Source organism: Xiphophorus maculatus, chromosome 10, assembly GCF_002775205.1.
Source record: "Xiphophorus maculatus strain JP 163 A chromosome 10, X_maculatus-5.0-male, whole genome shotgun sequence".
NCBI lineage: Eukaryota > Metazoa > Chordata > Actinopteri > Cyprinodontiformes > Poeciliidae > Xiphophorus > Xiphophorus maculatus.
The window spans coordinates 19,304,487-19,326,326 of record NC_036452.1 but is presented as its reverse complement, the minus strand read 5'-3'; the positions used below and the strand labels follow the sequence as shown (position 1 = coordinate 19,326,326).

At 41.1% G+C, this 21,840-nt stretch overlaps 1 protein-coding gene across 1 annotated transcript; it reads right to left on the bottom strand.

The window, feature by feature from the left end:
* Positions 1–580: 580 nt before the first annotated feature.
* LOC102216456 (germ cell-specific gene 1-like protein) lies at positions 581–17,730 on the bottom strand. The gene is made up of 5 exons (XM_005814904.2): positions 17,242–17,730; positions 15,631–15,678; positions 13,027–13,179; positions 4,750–4,861; positions 581–4,017 (listed from the first exon to the last, which is right to left on the bottom strand). Exons 1-5 carry the CDS (start codon positions 17,540–17,542, stop codon positions 3,717–3,719), a joined length of 915 nt encoding a protein of 304 aa, XP_005814961.1. The 5' UTR covers positions 17,543–17,730; the 3' UTR covers positions 581–3,716.
* Between the last annotated feature and the right edge of the window lie 4,110 nt (positions 17,731–21,840).

Genomic DNA, 21,840 nt, shown 5'->3' with positions numbered 1-21,840 from the left:
GCAAAAATGAGATGGGCCTTTGTTTTCTTTTTTTGTCAGTAATTGAATTTGCAACTCTCCCACGGATGCAATGTTTACCCATTCTGTTTCGTATTTCCGAATCATTAGCAGTGACTTTAACTCTGAGGTCTGCAGAGCTTTAGATGTCATCCTGGGTTCTTTTCTGACCTCCAGGATAATTTATTGATGCCTTTTGGAGTAATTTTGTTTGTCCAGCCACTCATTAAAAGGTTCACCTCTGCTCCACGTGGATCTCCCTGTGGTTTGTTGGGGTTAGAAAGCCTTAAAAACATCTCCCGTCTGTGTTTTTGGGGCGCCTTTGGTTCCATGTGTTGCTCCTTTGAGTTTTTTAGTTTACTAGCTGTCAGACAGGTCCTATTTATGGGTATTTATGATCAGGAATTAATTAGGTCTGTGTGGCTAGGAAACACTAAGAAAATATGTGGTGAATATGTGGTTAAATCATATCTAACAAGAACGGCAGTCATATTTTCATGCGGGGCCAGGTTGATCAAAAATGAAATCATTTGGTTTTGTAGTTTATTTAATTTATTTGGATATCTGAAACATTTACGTTAGACAAAAAATAAATAAAAAAGATAAAAATTCAGGAAATCTAGAAACAGTAGTCCACGTCTCTGAACCTCAGTTGAATGAGCCCATAAAATCCTACAAAAACGATATAAAAAGCCTGGTGCTCGCCACAGAAATGTAAATAAAGATTTTAATTTCGGGACTGATTCGATTTAGCTTATTGTGTTTGATTCTATAACTGACTTAATGCAATTTTTCTGCTTCTTGTTGAGGCGGGAAATTGCCCACGACCAATACAAAGGCAACACTGCCACCTTGTGGTCTTTAAATTCAACGTCTAGAGAAAAACAGTTTCCAACATATGAAATTCCATTCTTTATTATGATATATGCTTTTTTCCCCATTTATCTCTCAATAAAATCTGTTCATAAATCTTCTCCTTTATGTTATAATAGCTTGCAAATAATCACCCACAAAAGTATAACAAAGAGAAACCACACAAAGAGACTGTAAATACCTTAAGATATGAAACACAAATAGACCAGAGATTCGTGCTCTAAGCCTTATAAACCCAGCTTGCGAAAAAACAATTGAAAGTTAGGCTGAATACCTTGGAAAGTCATCAAAGTTACACAAAAAATTAAGTCAAAATGCAATTAAAATGCTTCTAGACTTAAAGTATCAAGTTCTGCATCATCAACATAATGTGAAAGTACAAGCAGAAAGCTTAGAAAGAGGTGCATTTCTCCAGAGGAAAAGTTTTGGCAATTTGCACGAATAGCTACCCGTTGCTTTGGAATCGGGGTTAGGCAGAGAAACAGCTTTGCCCTTGTTCAGCATACTGTGATCAGAGGCATGCATCTGGATGTAAAGGCACTCAACGTTTCCTTTAGGCATCCCACATCCACGCAGCTTCTCTTGAATCCAGCTTCTCATGCCTCAGAGAGTGAAAGAGCAGAGTCTTTCAGTTCACTTCTTAGAGATTGCTTATGCCTCCTCAGTCCACAGCCTGTCTGGTGCAACTTTCTTAGAGATTTTTGTTTTTGTTTCAGACGACTAAATTTGGATCGCTTGAAAAGAAGGCAGTGATTAGTCTCTCAGATATATGTTAAATAAGTTGCTGCAAGAAGAGTCAGCAATCGGCATCTACAGCTGTGAAGAGTCACGGACTCACAGTTCTTCATCAATCGGAAAAGTCCAACGATCAGTCAGGTGTCCAAACTATTGAGTGTGCTTGCTTTAGATTATGTTGCGTTTACTGGGATGGGGATCAAGTCAGTTCATTCATAGATCTTTCATCCAATTTGTTCCTTCGCATGACTTTCGTGCCACAATGTGACAGTTATTAAGCCATGTTGAAGAAGTCGTTTTCCTTCTTAGCAACAATGCTTAGCAGAGGTACATCGCTAATGAAAAGTAATATGAAGAACTCAGCAACTTGTCAAAAGGTTCAACCAGATTTATGTTGCGTTCCATACATCTTAGATACAGTGGCGTTAAACAGGTGTTGCCCTTTTACAGAGTTCTTCAAAGTTTCAGATCATCCAAAAAAATCATGTAAATTTTCCTTTGCTAGGGGAAAATGCTATCTGAACCGACCAGTTTCACTAACCACACCCGGGCCTCATTACTGCTTGATCTGCGGAATCCAGAAATCACTTAAATTCAACCAGTCTGACAGGATGAAGAAGCAACAAATCATGCTCTGATGTCGAAACATTTGAAACAGATCAGAAAGTCAGTAATAAAGCCATAGATGAGGCTTTGGAACAGCAAATGGAGAAATCCTGGGTCAGAGGTGAACTTCCCCAGGAAAGGCAGGTCGTTCAAAAGTACTCTGAGAACGCTTCAATTACTCATCCAGAAGATTTCTAAAGTAAAGAAAAAACAGTCCTGACTCAAAGGAACACGAAATGCTCTCTCACATTTGCTCTCCAAAGAATCTCAATGCCCAAGACTTATGGGAAATTGTTCTGTGGATTTATGAGCCAAAACGTCTTCCAGGACTTCTTGGATCAATCACAGTCTTATATACGGTCAGACTGGTTTAAATTGTATTTTTCCATTTTTTAAAATGAATTTTCCATCTCTGATTAACCTTGCCTGATATTAACATTTGATCCATTATCTAAAACACCTGATTGTGATAAAACAAAAGAAATCTGTAAATGGGCAGACACTTTTTCAAAGCATTTATTGACTTTTCCGACTATATCTAGGAGGGAAGATATTGATTCCTCGTAATAAAAAAAACCCTATCAATTTGTTTTCATATGTCAAATTGCATGGAAAATATAGAAATTTTGTACATAAGTTGGTCTTTTGGTAGTCCGCTGAGACAAAAAAGCATAAACAACAGTCATCAATTTACATGTTAGCTCGTGAGGTTTTTTGCTAGCTAGCATGAGTATTCACTTTGCTAGCAAGCTAAAGTGAATAAAAACACACAATTCAAGTTTGACTCGCAGATAAATGTTATACATACGTATTTTAAAAAATCTGACTGTCATCATTACTTATGACTCGACTGTTTATTTTATAGTTGTTTAAAAGGACCCAGGGCCTCACCTCTTACCCTGTGTTGCCGTCTTGATTCAGAATAGATTCATTTTGTTGCTGTGCTTCACGTTGACACCAAGTTCAGTAAAGTCTGCTTGGTAAAGCCGATTCACAAAGGGGAGGAGGGTGGAATCAAATAAAAAAGTTAAAAGCGACTGTGGGATCCTGGGAACTGCCAAGAATTTGGTACAAATTTGTATCGACTCTCAACTGTTTTATGTTCCACATACATTAGAAAATACAGCATCTCAAAGCATACATTGAAAAGCAAAGCTGATGTTTTAATACAAGGAAATAACACAGTATATGCTGCTGGTGAAATCCACACAGACCCGTTGGTCCCACAGTGGCTACCATGGATTAGAGCCAAAGTTAAATTCAGGTTGACCAGACGGTTGGACCTGCCAGCTACACCTTCATTCAAGCCAGCAGAATCAGCATGATAAGGATCCATCTTCACATCTTAAGAGCTGGCAGAGAGCAAAGCAGAGCGGGAAGTTGATTGTGTAAAGTCGTGTGGCGGAAAAGAAGAGTTAAAACGTTCAGCTAGCCTTTTTACAGTATTCACACTGTATCATGCAGAGCGTAACATCCATGTTGTCGCCTCTCAAGACCAGGCTCCTCTAGCAGTACTCCTCTCCTTGCGGGTCAGGCAGGTCGTTGAGGTCCAGGAAGATGGAGGCGTTGGAGAGTTTGCGGCCGCTCGTCGACAGGTCCAGCAGCTCTTCGGCGGTGCTCGGCACCGAGCTGATGTACATGTCCCACACTTGCTCCGGAGAGTCCAGCTCCAGCAGCTTCTGCTTGATCTTCAGGTTCTTCTCAATGTTCCTGCGCTTGTGCTTGAACTCCAGGATGGTTTTGGTGTAGCGGTTGATGGTGGTGACCGAGGACGCCATGCAGGCCGTGAAGGAGCTCCACGCCAGTCTACGAAACAGAGAACAAAGCCCGCTTTAATCTCGGACGATAAGAAACATTAATCACTAAAACGGCTTAAGCTTTTATTTAAGCATATTATTTTATAAATGGAACGTTCAATAATGCTTTCATTCTAGAAAGAATGCTACTTTCTTGGTAAAAATCCTTAAACAGTTTGATTTAAATTTAACTAATGATGTTGCTTCAGTCAAGGGTTAAAGTGGATGGCCAACTTTTTGTGGATTCACCTATTCACGTATCAAACATGGAAATTATACAAAAGAAAAAGCCACTTTGGGAAGCTGAAAGACCTGACTGTAATTGGCTGGCATTTGAAAAGCAGCCAATCCATGAACTCCATTCATTTCCCTTTGTGCTAACTGGCCGTACCCCAAAGCGTGGAGACGGTTCCCACTGAGAATATTAATACATCTTATATGCAGAGCCTTCTCACTTCCATTTGAAATTGCATTAATAAATAAAGACTACTATCAATAAATAATTGAAATAAATGTTCCCATGAAATAAAAACAAAATAAATATTGAAAAGATTTTTCTTTTTTTAATGGAGAGCTTCTTTTGTCAATCCCAGTCAATCCCTGTTTATCTCATTCCAGGATTATTTATGCATTTATTTTATTGCTTATTTATTCATTTCATAATGCAGTTTTACTTTGTGGCACTTTTCTATGTGTTTCATACAACCAGGCAACAATCGTCACGGTGAGGTAAACTACTCACATGTACGACCAGCTGTAGTCCCACGTTTGAGGTTTCCAGTTCTCTGGACCCAGACTGACAGTCAGCTGGAAAGCTGTGGTGAACATCATGTGGGCCACCATACCCAACAGACCTGCCTCATACAGAGAGAGGGAACACGTGACTCACTCACAGAAACTACTGCACTTCCAAAATGTCCCCACTTGGTGGCAGCATTGCATAAAGGAAACCTGGGACACGTTCATCTATAACTTACTGAGAGTTTTTCACAGATAAAAACATCTTAAAGGTGCAGTATGTGACTTTTTATATATTTATATATATATATATATATATATATATATATATATATATATATATATATATGTCAGGCATCATAGCGGCCAAGATAAGCAAACACATGGATAAACACATGAGCACGGCACAGAAAGGTATCGGTGTAAATAGCAGAGGAGCCAAACACCAACTCCTCGTAGACCGCACAGTTGCCCGAGACTGCAAAACCCGACACACCAACCTGTGCATGGCTTGGATTGATTACAAGAAAGCCTATGACTCAATGCCGCATACTTGGATCATTGAATGCTTAGAGATGTATAACATCAACAGGACTCTGAGAGCCTTCATTGCAAACTCGATGAAGCTGTGGAAAACCACCCTTGAAGCCAACTGCAAACCACTTGCACAAGTGTCCATCAAATGTGGCATATACCAAGGAGATGCTCTGTCCCCGCTACTGTTCTGCATAGGCCTGAACCCCCTCAGCCAAATTATCAACAAGACTGGCTACGGATACCGACTCAAAAATGGGGCCAACATCAGCCACCTTCTCTATATGGATGACATCAAGCTGTATGCCAAGAGTGAGCGAGACATCGACTCACTGATCCACACCACCAGGATCTACAGCACGGACATTGGGATGTCATTCGGACTAGAGAAGTGTGGTCGGCTGATCACAAAGAGGGGGAAGGTCATCCGCACAGAAGGGGTCTCACTCCCAGAAGGAACAATAGCAGACATAGAGGACAGTTACAAGTACCTAGGTATACCACAAGCAAATGGCAACCTCGATGAGGTCACAAGGAAAGGAGCCACAGCTAAATACCTCCAACGAATAAGGCAAGTCCTGAGAAGCCAGCTCAATGGCAAGAACAAAATCCGCGCAATAAACAGCTATGCCCTGCCAGTAATCAGATACCCTGCTGGAATAATTAGCTGGCCAAAGGAGGAGATAAAAGCCACTGATATTAAGACTAGAAAACTACTAACAATGCATGGAGGATTCCATCCCAAATCCAGCACCCTGAGACTGTACACGAGCCGCAAGGAAGGAGGCAGAGGACTAGTGAGTGTGAGAACCACAGTCCAGGACGAAACAACTAAGATCCATAAATACATCAGGGACAAAGCCTCAACAGACAATGTGCTCAGTGAATATCTCAGACAACAGGGAACGGAGGTTGAGGTGCCAGAGATACCATCATGGCAGGACAAGCCCCTACATGGGATGTACCACCAGCAAATAACCCAAGTGGCTGATATCAGTAAATCCTACCAATGGCTGGAAAAAGCTGGACTCAAGGACAGCACAGAGGCCCTCATCCTGGCCGCCCAGGAACAGGCCCTAAACACCAGAGCAATAGAGGCCCAGATATACCACACCAGACAAGACCCAAGGTGTAGGTTGTGCAAGGAGGCCCCTGAGACAGTCCAGCACATAACAGCAGGGTGCAAGATACTGGCAGGGAAAGCGTACATGGAACGACATAACCAAGTTGCAGGCATAGTGTACAGAAACATCTGTGCAGAATATGGACTGGAAACCCCGGGATCAAAGTGGGAAACACCCCCAAAGGTGGCGGAGAACGCCAGAGCTAAGATCCTGTGGGACTTCCAGATCCAGACAGACAAAATGGTAATGGCGAACCAACCAGACATTGTCGTAGTGGATAAACAACAGAGGAAAGCCGTTGTGATAGATGTAGCAATACCAAGCGACTGCAACATCAGGAAAAAGGAGCACGAGAAACTAGAGAAATACCAGGGCCTCAGGGAGGAACTGGAGAGGGCCTGGAAGGTGAAGACCACAGTGGTGCCTGTGGTCATCGGGGCCCTCGGGGCAGTCACCCCCAAACTGGACCAATGGCTACAACAGATCCCAGGAACAACATCAGACATCTCAGTCCAGAAATGTGCAGTCCTTGGCACAGCCAAGATACTGCGCAGAACCCTCAAGCTCCCAGGCCTCTGGTAGAGGACCCGAGCTCAGAGGATAAGAACCACCCGCGGTGGGTGAGAAGGGAATTTTTATTCTTTTTATTTATTTTTTACATATTTATGAACAAGACATGGTGTCACTTTCTTTCTAAAATGCTTTTCTCCTCGCTTCTCTTTCATACACCCGAGTACTGAAGACTGAAGTCGGTCGCATTGGTGATACTCAGAGAGTATCAACTTTAACGGGGGGCTGAAAATATTAATTAATGTCATGTTTTTACAGATTGCTTGTGAAGTAAATCCGGAAATGTGAGAAAGAAGCCATAAAATGACCTGCTTTCTTTTTGTCATTTGTTGTTTTTTTAATTTTTTTTATTTCTTGCTTTCCTTACATGAACCATTGAACGCCTGCAGGAGGACAAGTGTGAAAACAACTGGAGCCTACCAATCCGATTACTGCATAAGCTCCCTCCCCTCCCTCCGCCAAAATCCCTCCACTGAACAAGAGCAGCAAACGCCTACATTCCCATCTCCTCCCTATCAATACTCATGTTTCATTTTAAAATATGAAACATGAGCATAGTTTCATATTATGACGTTATCATAATGCCTGTAGGTCAGGGAAGGCTTTGCCTCGGGATGAATGACATTTCTTGCCCCTGCATGTGGGGAGGAAGGATGTTTTCTTCACAATCATTCCGTCTGAAGTGGATGAATGTCCCTCTGTGTGCGATAAAGCACATACATAACATACATGTATCCAGCCTCAGGTACGTGACACTGCTACTAATTCTCTTTTGCGACTCCAAAAGACGCTGATTTAGTTTCCCAGTGTTTTTTTTATGATCGACCACTAGATGGCAGCAAAGTCAGAATAAATAATTTGGCGCGATTACCGATTTTGTCTCTTCAGCGACGAACAAAGCAAATGGATTAGATGATTGTCTGGAAGGCTGCAGACATTTGGCCACACTATGACCTCTGACCTGTCTGCTAGTCATACATATCGATAAATTTATACATACACAGAAACAAATTGTGTATTTTCTAAGGTTCAGTCTGCTGGGTAGTAAAAAACAACAAAACTTCTGTGCCACATTATGGCACAAATTTAAGAGAAATTATGATATTGTGCTCCCATTTTGTCACAAATAATGACAGCCTACATTGTGTTTTATTTAAATTTTACAGACTATGACTGTAGAAATCAGTGTATAATTGTGAAGAGGAAGGGAAATGATACATGGCTCCAACTCATTGTTTTGTTTTGTTTTTATTGTTAAATGAAATCTGAAAAGTGTGGTGTGCTTTTGTATTGAATCTGCAGTATCTAACCTTTATGAAAACATATGCTTTTTACATGTTTGTTACAATTATCATTATGTTGTGACGGTGTAATAAGACTGATAATCTGCGAAAAAAATAAAATAAAATCGAGCTCCTCTGTCTGCTTTCTCCCAGTGCTCCCAGTAGTAACTACAGAAATACACCACTCAGCCAGAAACAACCAATCAGAGCCAAGAGGAGGGCCTTAGGGCTGTCAATCACTCGTCATCCGGAGTAGAAACATGTCACTGGAAATTATTTGGACTTCCTCATAAAGTGCCTTTAAATAATAAAAAAATTTTTCACGATCACAATAAATTGAGCTGAACTGACCAAAATGTAAAGTTTGCCCAACATGAAAAACACATAAGAAACAGTGTTGGCAGCATCATGCTGTCTTAAACACCAACAGAAAAGAAAAACTAGGACTAACACAGTGAGAGCATTTAGTGTCTAAAACAGAATCCTTCATCATGTGGTAAAATCAGTGGTTTACTGGTCTGTTTAGCATTTAGCATGACCAATGACAAATGAATGCTACACCTTTCAGATTTCCAGTTATACCAAAGTTTAAAAAGCATTTCTTTTTCATATTTTTCCATAACTATGCATTACTTTGTGTGGGTCGTAAAACATTCCACAAAATACAACAACATACGCCGAATTTGCAACGTGACAAGATGTGAGAATGTTCAAGAAGTCCTTTTGCAAGACTTTCTTTTGGAGGATGATAACCTCCAAATCTTCAACCCGAGTCTCCCTCTCAGGTGCAAGTAATTCTCCTCGCTGCCTCCATGTGTATTCATGAACGCGGAACAATGGCGTCCTCCTGTTACGCTCGGTTGAAGTTAAGTATTTTACATTTAGCAGGTAATAAACCGAAGTGAGTCAAAAACGTGACGATTGGTCTCCGAACTGCAATCGCTCATCGACAGAGCGATCAAAGCAACAGGCACTGTTCCCAGGCTGAAAGCTGATTGGACCTGAGGAACTACTCATCCCCATGCATGTTGGGAAAGATCTCTCAATTGTATTTTCTCCTTTGCACTTAAGTGAGTCACTTGTATTTGCAGTCTAATCATGGGATTCCCGGAGGTTCATGAGTGGGTGACTCATTTTGCAGAGTGTGGAAGAAAAGCTCTGCAGAAGTGTCTCTCTCTCCCTCTGCTGCTATAATACCGTCTTATTTGCGAACGTCCTTTGGGGATACTGTCAAACACTTGAAACTAGAAAGCACATTAGCTGGTTCAGGTCTGGGCAGAACCTGTATCAAGTTAGGATACACTTTTCCACCGAAAACCTTAGTCAGACCTTAGTGGATGGAAAGGCTATGGAATCACCTATCTACATTTTTCACTTCCGATACCGATATCTGAGGTTCAGTATTGGCCGATACAATCCAATACAGCAAAACAGAGCTGAATTGACTTTAAACGATTCTTTAAAAAAAACCCAGACATAAATCCAGTGAATAACAAAAGCTGACAACTCTGCACCAGTACAACACATTGAAAAATGCCAATAGCTTCGCAAGCTCGATCAAACATGAACTTTAATTTGTTCACTCATCACAATTAGGAGTAGAACAGCCCATGTAAAATAAATAAGAAACTGATAAAACAAACAAAAACAAAAACATGGTCAAACATGTAAAGCATAAACTGCAGCAAACCGTTCAAATAGTCCAGAAAGTGTGATTAGGAATTCTAAATATAATGTAAAATAAACAATAAAGCATGACGTCGTTCAGAGCACACAGCATAGAGCTAGAGCGTATAGATCTGCCCTTATGGATTTGGCACTTTGTCACCAAAACCAGATCAAATAATGGCATATTGGTCACCAGGTCTCCATAGCAACCATTTATTTTAAGGCATTTTACCCGAGATTCCAATAGTCACAGAGGGTGGCGTATGCCTCCTGCTGCTCTCGCACTCAAATCTTTGTGGGTTGCAGTTGTTGATACAATAAAAAAACAAAACATCATGCTTTTGTTTTTTCTACCAAGATTACATTTTGCTGTTAAAATTGGAACCTGACTCATAGCTCTAATGGGCTCCAGCTACGACATACTGTAAAAAAATGATCTTATTGTTCCTCTGCCATCATCACCTCACCAAAAAAAAGAAAGAAAAGAAAACTCAGATGCCTTCTTATCATATCATGCATGATTGACAACCGCAATAAACTTTAATTTGCGCCCTTGTATTTTTCCTCCAGACCTCATTACCATAGTCTATCTCCTGCTACTCATCCCATTAAAAAAAGGAAACGGCTTCTGGAAACGTTTCCTTAATTCAAACATTTTACAAGTGAACTAAAGCCTCTGCAATGTTGTCAGCTTAGCCTGGGAAGCTGTTTAGAAGGCAACACACGGTGACAGATCTTAAACGTGATTTTCGCTCTCTAGCAGGACAGAAACAACGCGAACCTTAAGGGGTTTCGCCTCCTCCTTTCCTCCAGACGACTGGCTAGAGCAGCTACAAAACACCCTGAGAGTTTAACTCAGAGATGCCAAGTTCAAGCCCTGTCAGCTCCGAATGAAAAGACGAATCGTCTACAAACAGTAGGAGTGAAGGATGGCCAACAGCTCTGTTATGACATAATGATATCGAAGACGGCGACAGCTGGCAGAGAAACATCTTGGAGTATTTTATGTTTGACCAGATTGCGATGAAAGGGAGACGCCATTTGAGCGCCGTAAAGGCGTTTGTCCAATTTCAAGGCCCGGTTTGATGAGACGGAGGAGACAGTGGGCCGTTTGATGAGATACTATTTGGCTAGCTAGAGAAGCTAGCTTGCCTAGCTTCACGTTACAGCTAGCATCCTCCATGCGTTTCTGTACATGCTTAGCCCATGTTGGCCACACCCGAGAAAGAGAAACTTCTGAGTTCCTTTGTTAAATCGAGGCTAAATTGACCTACCTGTTTAGAGTTGTCTTTGATTAGCAGTAAATGGAAAGTTGAGCAACATATTTGACGTACGTGTATAAGGGTGGTTTCGACAATTTGACACAATGTAAGGTTTACTGCTTGCATTCACAATACGCAAATGCAAGCAGACCGAAGACTGCTCTAAAAGCAGAAAACAAACTTTGGTGCAGGGCATTCTGGGTAAATACAACCAGCGCTAACTGGTAGCGCTAATGGGAGAAGTGGCAAAGGACAAACGAGAAATCGTACAACTGCTAAAATCTGATGCTAATCCATTTTCTGCATTTTGCAAAAAAGGAAGTTTCACTCAGTGTTTTCTTCTGAGGATTTCATGTGGTTTCCTTAAGTGGTTCTTGGTGCAGCGCCACCACAGGCGAGGAGGGGAACAGGTTTTTTCACTCAGTTTGGATTGTTTGACACTGTGCAGTGTGAAAGCGGAAAGAATAGTTAAAATTTTGGTCCCCAATGGAACCGAGCCTACCGGACTATCAGGTGTGAAAACATTGTAAGTCAGAAAGTTATTTTGAAGACCGGTTAAAATTTACACTATTCCAACATTATGAATGAGTATAATCCGTATTTTTAAGGCCTGAACTTAGCTAGCTTTGAGGACTGACCCCAGTGTAAAATGAGAACAGCTCCTCAGAAAATGACTCTTTTTACAGCCTTCCTAAATCTGACCTGTCAAGTGAGTAAAACGCAGCGAGTCGCCGCCGTGGAGCCGCGCATCTTTCACTGCTGATTCACAGCTCAGAGAGGGGAGCTCAGCATCACTTTCACAGAGTGGATTAGAGAGAAGGTCATTGTTAATTCCTCCGCTGAGAGGCAGAGGCAGACTGTAAACTAGCGGGAAATCTTCTAAGGGGCTGTGGGGCTGCTGCTGGGCCGATTGTCTGACTGGATCAGCGCCAGCAGGGGAGGCAGAGTTAAACGCTCGCCTGTTCTGGAGCAGAACCGAAATCAGATGGAATTGGAACGTGGTTTCTTTTTCCCCTGACAAACGTGTCTGCAGAGATACAACCGCACTCTGACATATTCGTGCGTTAAATAGTTTTTGGGAAGAAATCGCAACGCTCTGAAAGTCAACCCTACAGCAAAGCTTTTGAAATGCTAGTTATTAGAGATTTAACTTAGACTTGACAAAAATGACTTGTGAACATCTCAGAGAGATCAGCAACAAGTGTTACAGGATAAACACTGAGCGCAGTTTAATTCACAGTTGTGTGTGTCATTCCTGAAGAAGCATTACATTTGTTGGCATGTGGGTTAAAAATGGAGCTGACCCGTATGTTTTAACCATTTCCTCAAACATTTTACCGCAGTTAAGCTATGTTATTGCCATAAAAGTCATTATTCTAACACTTCAACTAGTTTTATACAAACTGTAATCTAGAAGAAAACAGACTAGTGCTCATATGTGTTGTGTGGCAAGTGAGTCAGATTTTACTGTTTCCATGACATGAGAAAAAGTTGTTTAATAAATTTATGGAATTATCATGGAAGGTTCCGGTGGAAAAAAAAGGTTTTAAGTAATTTAATAATCATTTTATTGAGTCACATCATTTCCTCGGCTGCAGCTTGTTGTGCTATGAATGTTACGTTATGCAGTTACCTAAAAAAGTAGAAATAAACAGTTTTTTTGCCATCTATTTTCTTGCTATAACAATCACATTACAAAATATTGTGGTAAAATTCTAAGTCCATATCGCCCATCTCTAAGCAGAGTGACACCAAGTTGACTTTGTTTACGGAACGAGAACATGAACTCATTATTTGACGGTCAAGCTCAGCCGTATCGCAACCATGACAACCGGGTTACCTGAGAGCACGGTGAAGATGGCAGCGAAGGCGTTGAGCTTCAGGCCGTCGATGACGTTGCCGATGTGACAAACTTCTAAAGACATGAGGATGCCCCCGGTGGCCAGCAGCAGGATGTACAGGCACTCTGCCACGATGCACAGCCACAGCACTCCTACGGAGACAGGAGGTTAGTACGAAGGAACCACAAAGACAAAGAACAAGCCCACATCCACACTGTGTGGGGGATGAGTGGATGATGGGAGGGTGATGAAGAGGGAGGCAGGGGGTTAGGGAAAACATCCTCAAGAAAGGATGAAGACAGGGGACAGGGAAGGATGTGAGGATGGATGAGGAGACGTGATGAGTGGAGAAAGGTGGATCAGTGACCCCCTTCACCCGTATCATTAACCTTCACAGACAGAGGGAGGACACACAGAGTGATGTGTAAGGAAATGCAGCCCATCCTGAGCTCACGTCTGGATGGATCCGTAGGGACGGGCGATTTCGACTTAAAGTTTTATCACCATATTTTGTGGTGCTGTTGCGATAACGGTGAAAGTGACAATAAGCTCTATTTATAGCTTTTCTTTTTTTTTTTAGGCAACTGTATGGCTGTGATTGAGAGGCACAGCAATCACAGCTCCACAGAGACTAATACTGCTCTTTAAAAACACACGATTCTTTAGGATGCCAGTTGCAAAAAATAAAAATAAAAGGTATGATTTTTAACAATAAACTTCAGAATAAGTTAAAAAAAAAAAAAAGCAAAGCAGAAACTCGTAAAACTGACAGATTTTGTTTGGTTTTAAGACTCATTAACTGGAATTCATTGTCACAACGGTAAATCAAAACTTTTTATTATGTTAAGAAATTTATCGCGATGAACGATACGATAAATGCGAGGAGATATTAGCAGGTAAATAGAAATAAAGAGCCTGTTGCCATAAACATCCCAGAGAGTTCTACACAAGTGATTTTACACAATTTTATGAAATAAAAACCTGTAAAATGGACAAATAGAAAGTATGGAGTGCGGTTACCGCAGCATATTTAAAGACATTCTACCGAATCTATCTGCAATCAAAAGCATTTATTTAAGTGCCCTCCATAAACATGCACCATGATATGTAAATGTAATAATCATAACGAGAGACTTTAGCACTCAGACGTACAAGAAGTGCTCTACCACTGATTGGGCTTTTCAACCCAACTGTTGTTTCAGAGAGCTCTCGGTTTGAGCCAGTTTATGCTTCAGAGATATAAACCGTTAGTTGCCTGGTTACAGATTTTCAAATTGTTTAGAAATTTTCTTTTTGCAGCAGGGAAACCGTGTTTGTTTTAGGCTCCAATCAGTTGTGATGTTTAGTGTCATTTGGTGGAGGGAGGCGATGGAAATAGCCGTAACCTTAAAAGATGCATTTGATGTTGCGTGTTTGAAGACTGGAGCCGGTACCGTCAAGCAGGATCAGTTCACCAGACATTTCAGTGTCATAAAGTCGGTTCACTTCTTACCCGACTCCGTCACAATGCTAATTTACGATGGATCTAGAGCAGATTATTTGTAATCTGGATTAAGACTATGAAAAACACTTGTATCATTTTTAAGAGTTCAATATCGCACGTTACACCCGGCACATTGTAACCTTGGCATTTAAGGACTCTACATCTGCTGGATTGAGTCATGGTTACTTTTGCAGATCATTTGGCATAAAGAAGATTTAAAGCAGCACAGAGATGCCAGGTCTCAGCTGCTGTTGCTGTCAGGTTCAGTATAGTCAGATCTCCTTAAGAAAACCTAAGTAGCTTGATCTCACTTCGTGGTACAGCTGGTCTTCAGGAAACAAGTTTAATGCTTTTCCCCTTGGTAAACGGATGAATCTTTTGCATCACGTTCGCCTACAAAAACTGTCGTGCTTTTGTTTTTAACCAAAGCGCACGCCAGCCTTCTTAAGATGAAAACTGTGTTGCTCTTTAGCCTCATCATCTAGATTCTGTAAAAATTACTATAGCAACAAGCTTCTTCTATAACTGTGACGTCTACAGTCCTTTTCCCAAAACATGTTGCTGCACTGTTTAACACTAAGTTGCATGTCTCATCACCTGAAACAGTGTTACGCCTCTAGCTTTCAGATTTTCTGCCTTAAAGTCCAATTATAACCAACGGTTTGGTGGGGCAAAAAGAAGGCAGATAACCTGGAAGTTACAATTTACATTTTGTCACATCATACCAAAAAACCACAACGTGTTTTTGTTGGAATTTATGCAAGAGTCCAACAAAAAGAAGTGTTTAATTATGAAGTTTTTCTACAAGGAAAAAAAAAAAGCATTTTCAAAGTAGCTAGCTCCTTTTCGTCTTTCCACCTCTGTATGTGTAGGAATGTCAGTGTAAATCCATGTGCTTATTAAGAGCAGAATCTGTGAGAGTAGTTTGAGTAATGTTCATAGATCCTTTTTGATAAAATGTGTTTGGACTTGTGTCATTTAAAGAAGAACGCGCAATAAATCCAGCCTCCGAATAAAGCCGGCAGAGACATCCTGTGTCTCACACATTCAAGGTGTTACACACACATTAACTAGGTCTGAATTTTCCCATAAAACTCAAAACGTGTCCATATATCCTCACCTCTCTCGTTCGCCGGCGCCACATAAATGAAACTCCGGCATTTTTCACCTGAAAAACAATGTAAATGAGACATTTAATTGACACCCGGTGACAGCACAGCCACCCCTGCGCCTCACTGATAAATAAAAATGGGACCTCATCTGTATTCCAGCATTTTCCCAGACTGCGACAGAGAGAGCTACAGGTGGACTTTGACGGGATAAAACTGTGACATGAAAATAAAAAATAAAGAAAAGAAGAAGAAGAAAAACAAATCTCGGAATGATCCAATTTGCCAAGAGATTTGCTTCCCGCCTCCATCCTCCCTTTTTGAGGAAGTTTGCAGCACAGAAACGGAGTCAATACAAACAAAATGCTTCTATGGTGCTCTGAAGATACAAATGTTTTTGTTTTTCTCTGTAATGTCAGACAGAGTCTCAGCTGGAGGTCTAGACACCTCTGAGGAACTGTCCTGTAAGTCATCAGTGGACGATTTCCACACAGTAGGGAAGAAGACAGAAAAAACTGAAGATAACTTTCAAATAGCTGCTGTATAAGAATAAAGAGACACTTTATTCTTATAAAACACATTTTACATTGATGTGTTTTCTAAAATGTGTTCCATCCTATTCATGAAAAACTGTTTTAGAGTACACTTTTCAGAGAAAAAAAAAATCCATTTCCATGTCAATACATTTTTTTGTGTGTTTTAAATCGTCTTTCCTGTTTTACAGTGTATTTTTCCAAGATAATTTAATGAAAAACAACAAAATAATATTGTTCATTTGCAACTTTCAGTACTTTATATTATGCTTTCTTTTGCCCTTTGTCTGTAAGGTGGAAAATTCGGTCATTCTGTCAACTTCAACTATTTCAGCTTTCTGTATCTTTACACTAGAATGGGTCACGGTGATTTCAAGAACAATGGACCAGCGCTGCATGATATTCACTTTAAGGAGGAGATGATTAATAGCTATTGCACTGTGAGATATTATCAACACCTCAAAATTAAAATAATTATACTAGTCCTTATCTCATATCTCAGAACAGCCAATATATTCCCGATATATTAGCAGTTCTGATGACCACCAGCCTTCAATGTCTGGGGTGGTTTTTGTGCACTTACACTGGTTTTCCAACAGGGGGCTTTGTACAGCTGGACACCACAATCAAATGAGGTGATTTATACCCAGATAACCCACCAATACATACACACGCACTCGACACACATACGTCATAGTGACCAATATGCATGAAGGAGATAATTAGGTTGTGTCTTTTTTTAAATAAACAGTTTTATGTTTTTCTCTAAGTTTTACACCAGCTTATTTTATTTTATTCTCTTTAACAAAATTCCAAACAACAACTTGCTCCGCCAAATTTCCACATTTCTGCTGGATGACCCGCAGCGCCACACTGAGACGAAGACTTTTAAACACTAACATTTTTCATCTATTCGCAAATACATTTTCTCGGATTACTCTCTAAATCTCGTCAGAGATGTGGCTGATCAAAACTGTTTGGATTAAAATCGTGTCTAACAAGTCCGACTCCGGTTATATGCCGGGCTCTCCGTGACGCACCGCTCTCCGTGCGCGCGGAGGTCCCCCTCGCCTTTCCGGCGGAACTCACCGGTCATGTTGATGTTCTGCTCGCAGGAGAACCAGATGCCGGTGTGGAACTTCCTCATCACGTACTTGTCCTCGCCGGTCTCCCAGATGTACTGCACCAGCCGCGTGTCGTTGATGTTGGAGCTGTTGAACATGATGCAGAACGCCTGCCTGGTGGTCACCAGACCCGTGCAGAACGGCTTCACCACCTTGCGCGTGCCCTCGCACCAGTAGCTGGTGGTGAGAGCCGACACGGCCAGGAGCAGCGCGAGGAAGTTCAAGGTGAGAGCCAGGGAGGCTCTCCGCCGCCGGTCGATGCCCATGACAGTCACCCCCGGAGCGCGGTCAGAGGAGCGACGTCGCCCGGGACTTAATCCTCCCCGCTGTGTGTGTGTTTGACACCGGGTTCAGGCGACTTCTCCTCCTCAAATCCTCATAATCCGGTTATTCCCGTTAAAGTTTCCTCCGCTAATTAACATCTGCTACCAACAGTTCGGCCGTCACATCTGCTCCTCCAGCGACGTTACTTCTCATATTGTAGCCCCCCCCCCCCAACTCCCACTCCCACTTCCACCCCCCTTCCCCCCACGAACACAATCCTGAGCTTCATACGACTCTCCTGTGTGCCACTGCCGTCCTGGTTATTAGTGTAATATTGGCTGTACGTTCAATATTTCCTACAGACACCAACTAAAAACCAGCATCAAGCTGGTCTCCCATCTTGATGGGAGACCAATAAAATCAGCGGTGATTTTATTTTTTAATGTGGGTCACATGGGCAGTTGTCCAGAGCGGCATGAGGGAACAGGGGCACAAAAAGCAACAGACATGAAAAAAAAAGTTTATTCACATAGTGAATAAAGGGAATTTACAAGATGAGTCAATTCAATACAATTTGATAATATATACATTCAAATTCATTTTATTGTTGAGATTGGTTATTTATTTATATTTATTTATTTTTATTTAACCAGGTATAATCCCATTGAAAACCAAATCTCATTTCTAAGTGGGACCTGGGCAGAAATTCTGCACCACACAACCTGATTACGCAAAAGTTTAACAAATTAAACCACAAACACAGTGTCACTGAATAATGGAACGATTAAAAAAGATTTTCGTCAAACGAAACCCAATAGATGACATCGAGTTGTTGATTTAAAGCATTTACTCCCCCTTCATTAACGCAGCAAAAATGGCCAGCTGTTCTTTCAGATGTGTCCTGAAAAAAGTTTTCTATTGTTTTACATGCATGTGTTCAATTGGGAGTCGGCACCTCTTGCTATTGGTTAGTATACCAACCATTTTAAGCGATTGATGTTGGACTGTAGTGTAATTTAGATATTTTTTATTAGTTGGGGCGGCACTACAGAAAGGTTGCAGACAGCAGTTTGAACCAAAGAGGTTCCTGTTTTCAACCAGGGCTGGTATGGATTTAGTTCTGAATTGGTTCCGGAAAAGAGCCAGTTTCCTTTCCCGCTTTTATTGGAGTAACCATTAAGTCATTATCAAACTATTATGAAGTCAGAAGCAAAACTATTTTGCCAGGATAAAACAAACTCATTGTTGAAATATACACACACACACACACACACACATTCTTCATTAATTGCAGTTTACACCTGCAATTAATGAGGAAAAGCAAAATGTTAATTTATTAATATTTTTGCAACATGTTTTAAGTTGAACTTGATTTTGTTACTTTTTATACTTTAATAAATAATGTTCCCTTTTTAGGTAGGACAGTATACAGTAGAAACTGAAGTCAAAGTGCAACGAGACGCTGCCCGTCTTCACACACATTCCTGAATGCCGAACGAGAATCAAAACACTGGGCTAAGTCTTAGTTCAGAGGTGTGTACAATCATGAAATACAAGCAGGTCGTCGCAACTTTTTAATATATATTTCGCCTCTAGCATTTTTTAAAGTTGAGTCATACCGAATAAATGCCATTAAAAGTGGGAAAATAGTTCTGAAACGGTTTATCGTGGTCTCACCTGCTCGCCTTTTGGAGACACTGTGCATTTCCCTGCCCAGATTTATGGTTTATTTTTGGATCCATTTCCCCTCCGTAGACGGTCATTCTGTAAACAGGAGAAAAACTACCTGCTGACAGCAAAAGTTTATCAGTCTGCAAACCGACAGATAGCAGCTTTTTGTAATTGCTACCCAGGAAATTGCAGTGCTGGTATTAAATGTGGGAGGGCAGGACGGTTTCCCGTCTGTCATAGTGATGCACAGGAAGGATACGAGGGTCGAGAAACTGTGTGTGAAGGTGAAAATATGCATTGTTCTGTTTGGTACAATTTTTCATGCTTTGATGTAGCATGTAAATGTTCCTTTATTTCAATAATTCTGGTCAAAACTTTAAAATAATATGTTAAATACAGTGGATTCATTGCAGTAAGGGATGCTTATTTCTGCTAATATCGATTATTATGACTGACATTTAACAAGAACCTAAAAATATGCTTCTCAGGAAAGTAAAATATTACCCAAGACCAACAAAAAAATATGTAGGAATAAATGAACTTTTCAATAATGTTTGAATTGATAAAATATGACTTTCTTTTGAGGACATTCTTGTCTGGAAGGTTCAAGCGTCTTGCTCACAGGGACCATAACCCTAATCCTTTCCTGAGCTTATTTCTCAACCCAAATCTCACGCTGTGTTCCAGTTGCACTCGGAACTGGGAAATTCTGATTTCTATTTTCTGAAAAATCAATTTGAACGCCCTCCGAAGTCAGATTTCCCACTGGGAAAGTGAGAACAGTTAAGACTACCCCCACTTACGACGTTCAAAATGGCCGCTCCTGCATCGACAGTAGTAAAACGTGGTGGAAAGACTTTTATTTTATAAGATACACATGTAAGTGTGTCGTTAAAGTCAATGTGGCGCCTGCAACTTTAAACTGAACAAATTAAAAGTGGAGTTTGCCAATGGAAAGTAAATTATGTTTGTACGAGGTATTGCAAACAATGTTTATGAGTGTCACTATTTTTGAAATTCCAACTTCTTGACTTGAATGCTGTTACCTTGGATGTGACTGGAAGTCATCAGTCCCATAAGTGTCCCTCCTGACCTGTGATGACTGCGATTTCACGTTCACATGTATTCAAGTTGGTCTTATTGAACATCAAAATATAGAAATGCACCAACAGAGTGTAAACAAGTAACAGCAGCCGTTTCAAGCTTATACACTGTGTTCCAAATTATTATGCAAATTGGATTTAAGTGTCATAAAGATTAAATGTTTTGTTGTGCTATTAAATTTCTAGATGGTATTAAATCACTGTAATTAATTTCAGAGAGCTGGTTGATTAGTTTGTCTGCTGAGCTCAATTAAAAGAAATCTACTTAAGAAGGATGTTCCACATTATTAAACAGGCCACAGGTTACAAGCAATATGGGAAAGAGAAAGGATCTCTGCTGACGAAAATCATCAGATAGTGTAGTGCCGTATGACAAGATATGAAAACATTAGATATTTAATAAAAACTGAAGCGTTATCGTACTGTGAAGAGATTTGTGTCTGATTCAGAACAAAGATGGGTTTGTACAGATAAAAGGTTTCTGTTAGATAAATTTATCGGATTAAGAGAGCAGCTGTTAAAATGTCCTTACAAAGCAGCAAACAGTTATTTGAAGCTGCTGGAGCCTCTGGAACCTCAAGGTGGAGGATCCTCCAGAGGCTTGTGGTGCATGAACCTATAATTGGGCCCCTAACCAGAGCTCACAAGCAGAACCGGTCTCAGTGGGCCCAGCCGTACATGAAGATTAATTTTCAAACAGACTTGTTCACTGATGACTGCTGTGCAACCCTGGATGGTCCAGATGGATGCAGTAGTGGATTGGTGGCCACCACATCCCAACACGGCTGTGACGTCAGCAAGGAGGTGGTGGAGTCATGCTTTGGGCTGAAATCATGGGGAGAGAGAGAGAGAGAGCGAGAGAGAGAGAGCTGGTCGACCCCTTCAGAGTCCATGAAGGTGTGAAAATGACTTCAGCAAAGTATCTGGACTTTATGACTGATCACTTTCTTTCATGGTTCATAAAGAAGAGCCGAACCTTCAGCAGCAAAATCATCTTCCTGCATGACAATGAATGCTGTAAGGCACAGGTGTCAAACTCCAGTCCTCAAGGGCCGGTGTCCTGCAACTTTTAGTTGTGCCTTTGCTGCACCACACCTGAATGGAATAATTGGGGCATTAGCAAGGCTCTGGAGAACTGATCTACACAAGGAGGAGGTAATTAAGCCATTTCATTCCAGTGTTTTGTACCTGTGGCACTTATAAAAACTGCAGGACACCGGCCCTTGAGGACCGGAGTTTGACACCCCTGCTGTAAGGAATACCACTGTGTCATTGGCTGCTATGGGCATAAAAAGGGGAGAAACTCATGGTGTGGTCACTATCCTCCTCTGACCTCTGACCTCAACCCTATTGAGAACCTTTGGAGTTTCCTCAAGCAGAAGATCTGAATGCAGTTCATATCAAACCAGCAGCTCTGGGAAGGTTTTCTGACATCCTGCCAAGAAATTCAAGCAGAAACTTTCCACAAACTCACAAGTTCAATGGATGCGAGAATTGCACTGTGATATCAAAGAAGGTCCTATGTT

Bases quoted from the DNA above. Each gene is read 5' to 3' on its own strand.
- LOC102216456 (XM_005814904.2), bottom strand. From the start codon at position 17,542: ATGGGCATCGACCGGCGGCGGAGAGCCTCCCTGGCTCTCACCTTGAAC. The intron at 13,180-15,630 runs GTGAGGATATAT...CTGTCTCCGTAG, and splicing joins GGCGCCGGCGAACGAGAGAG to GAGTGCTGTGGCTGTGCATC. The intron at 4,018-4,749 runs GTGAGTAGTTTA...TCTGTTTCGTAG, and splicing joins GACTACAGCTGGTCGTACAT to ACTGGCGTGGAGCTCCTTCA.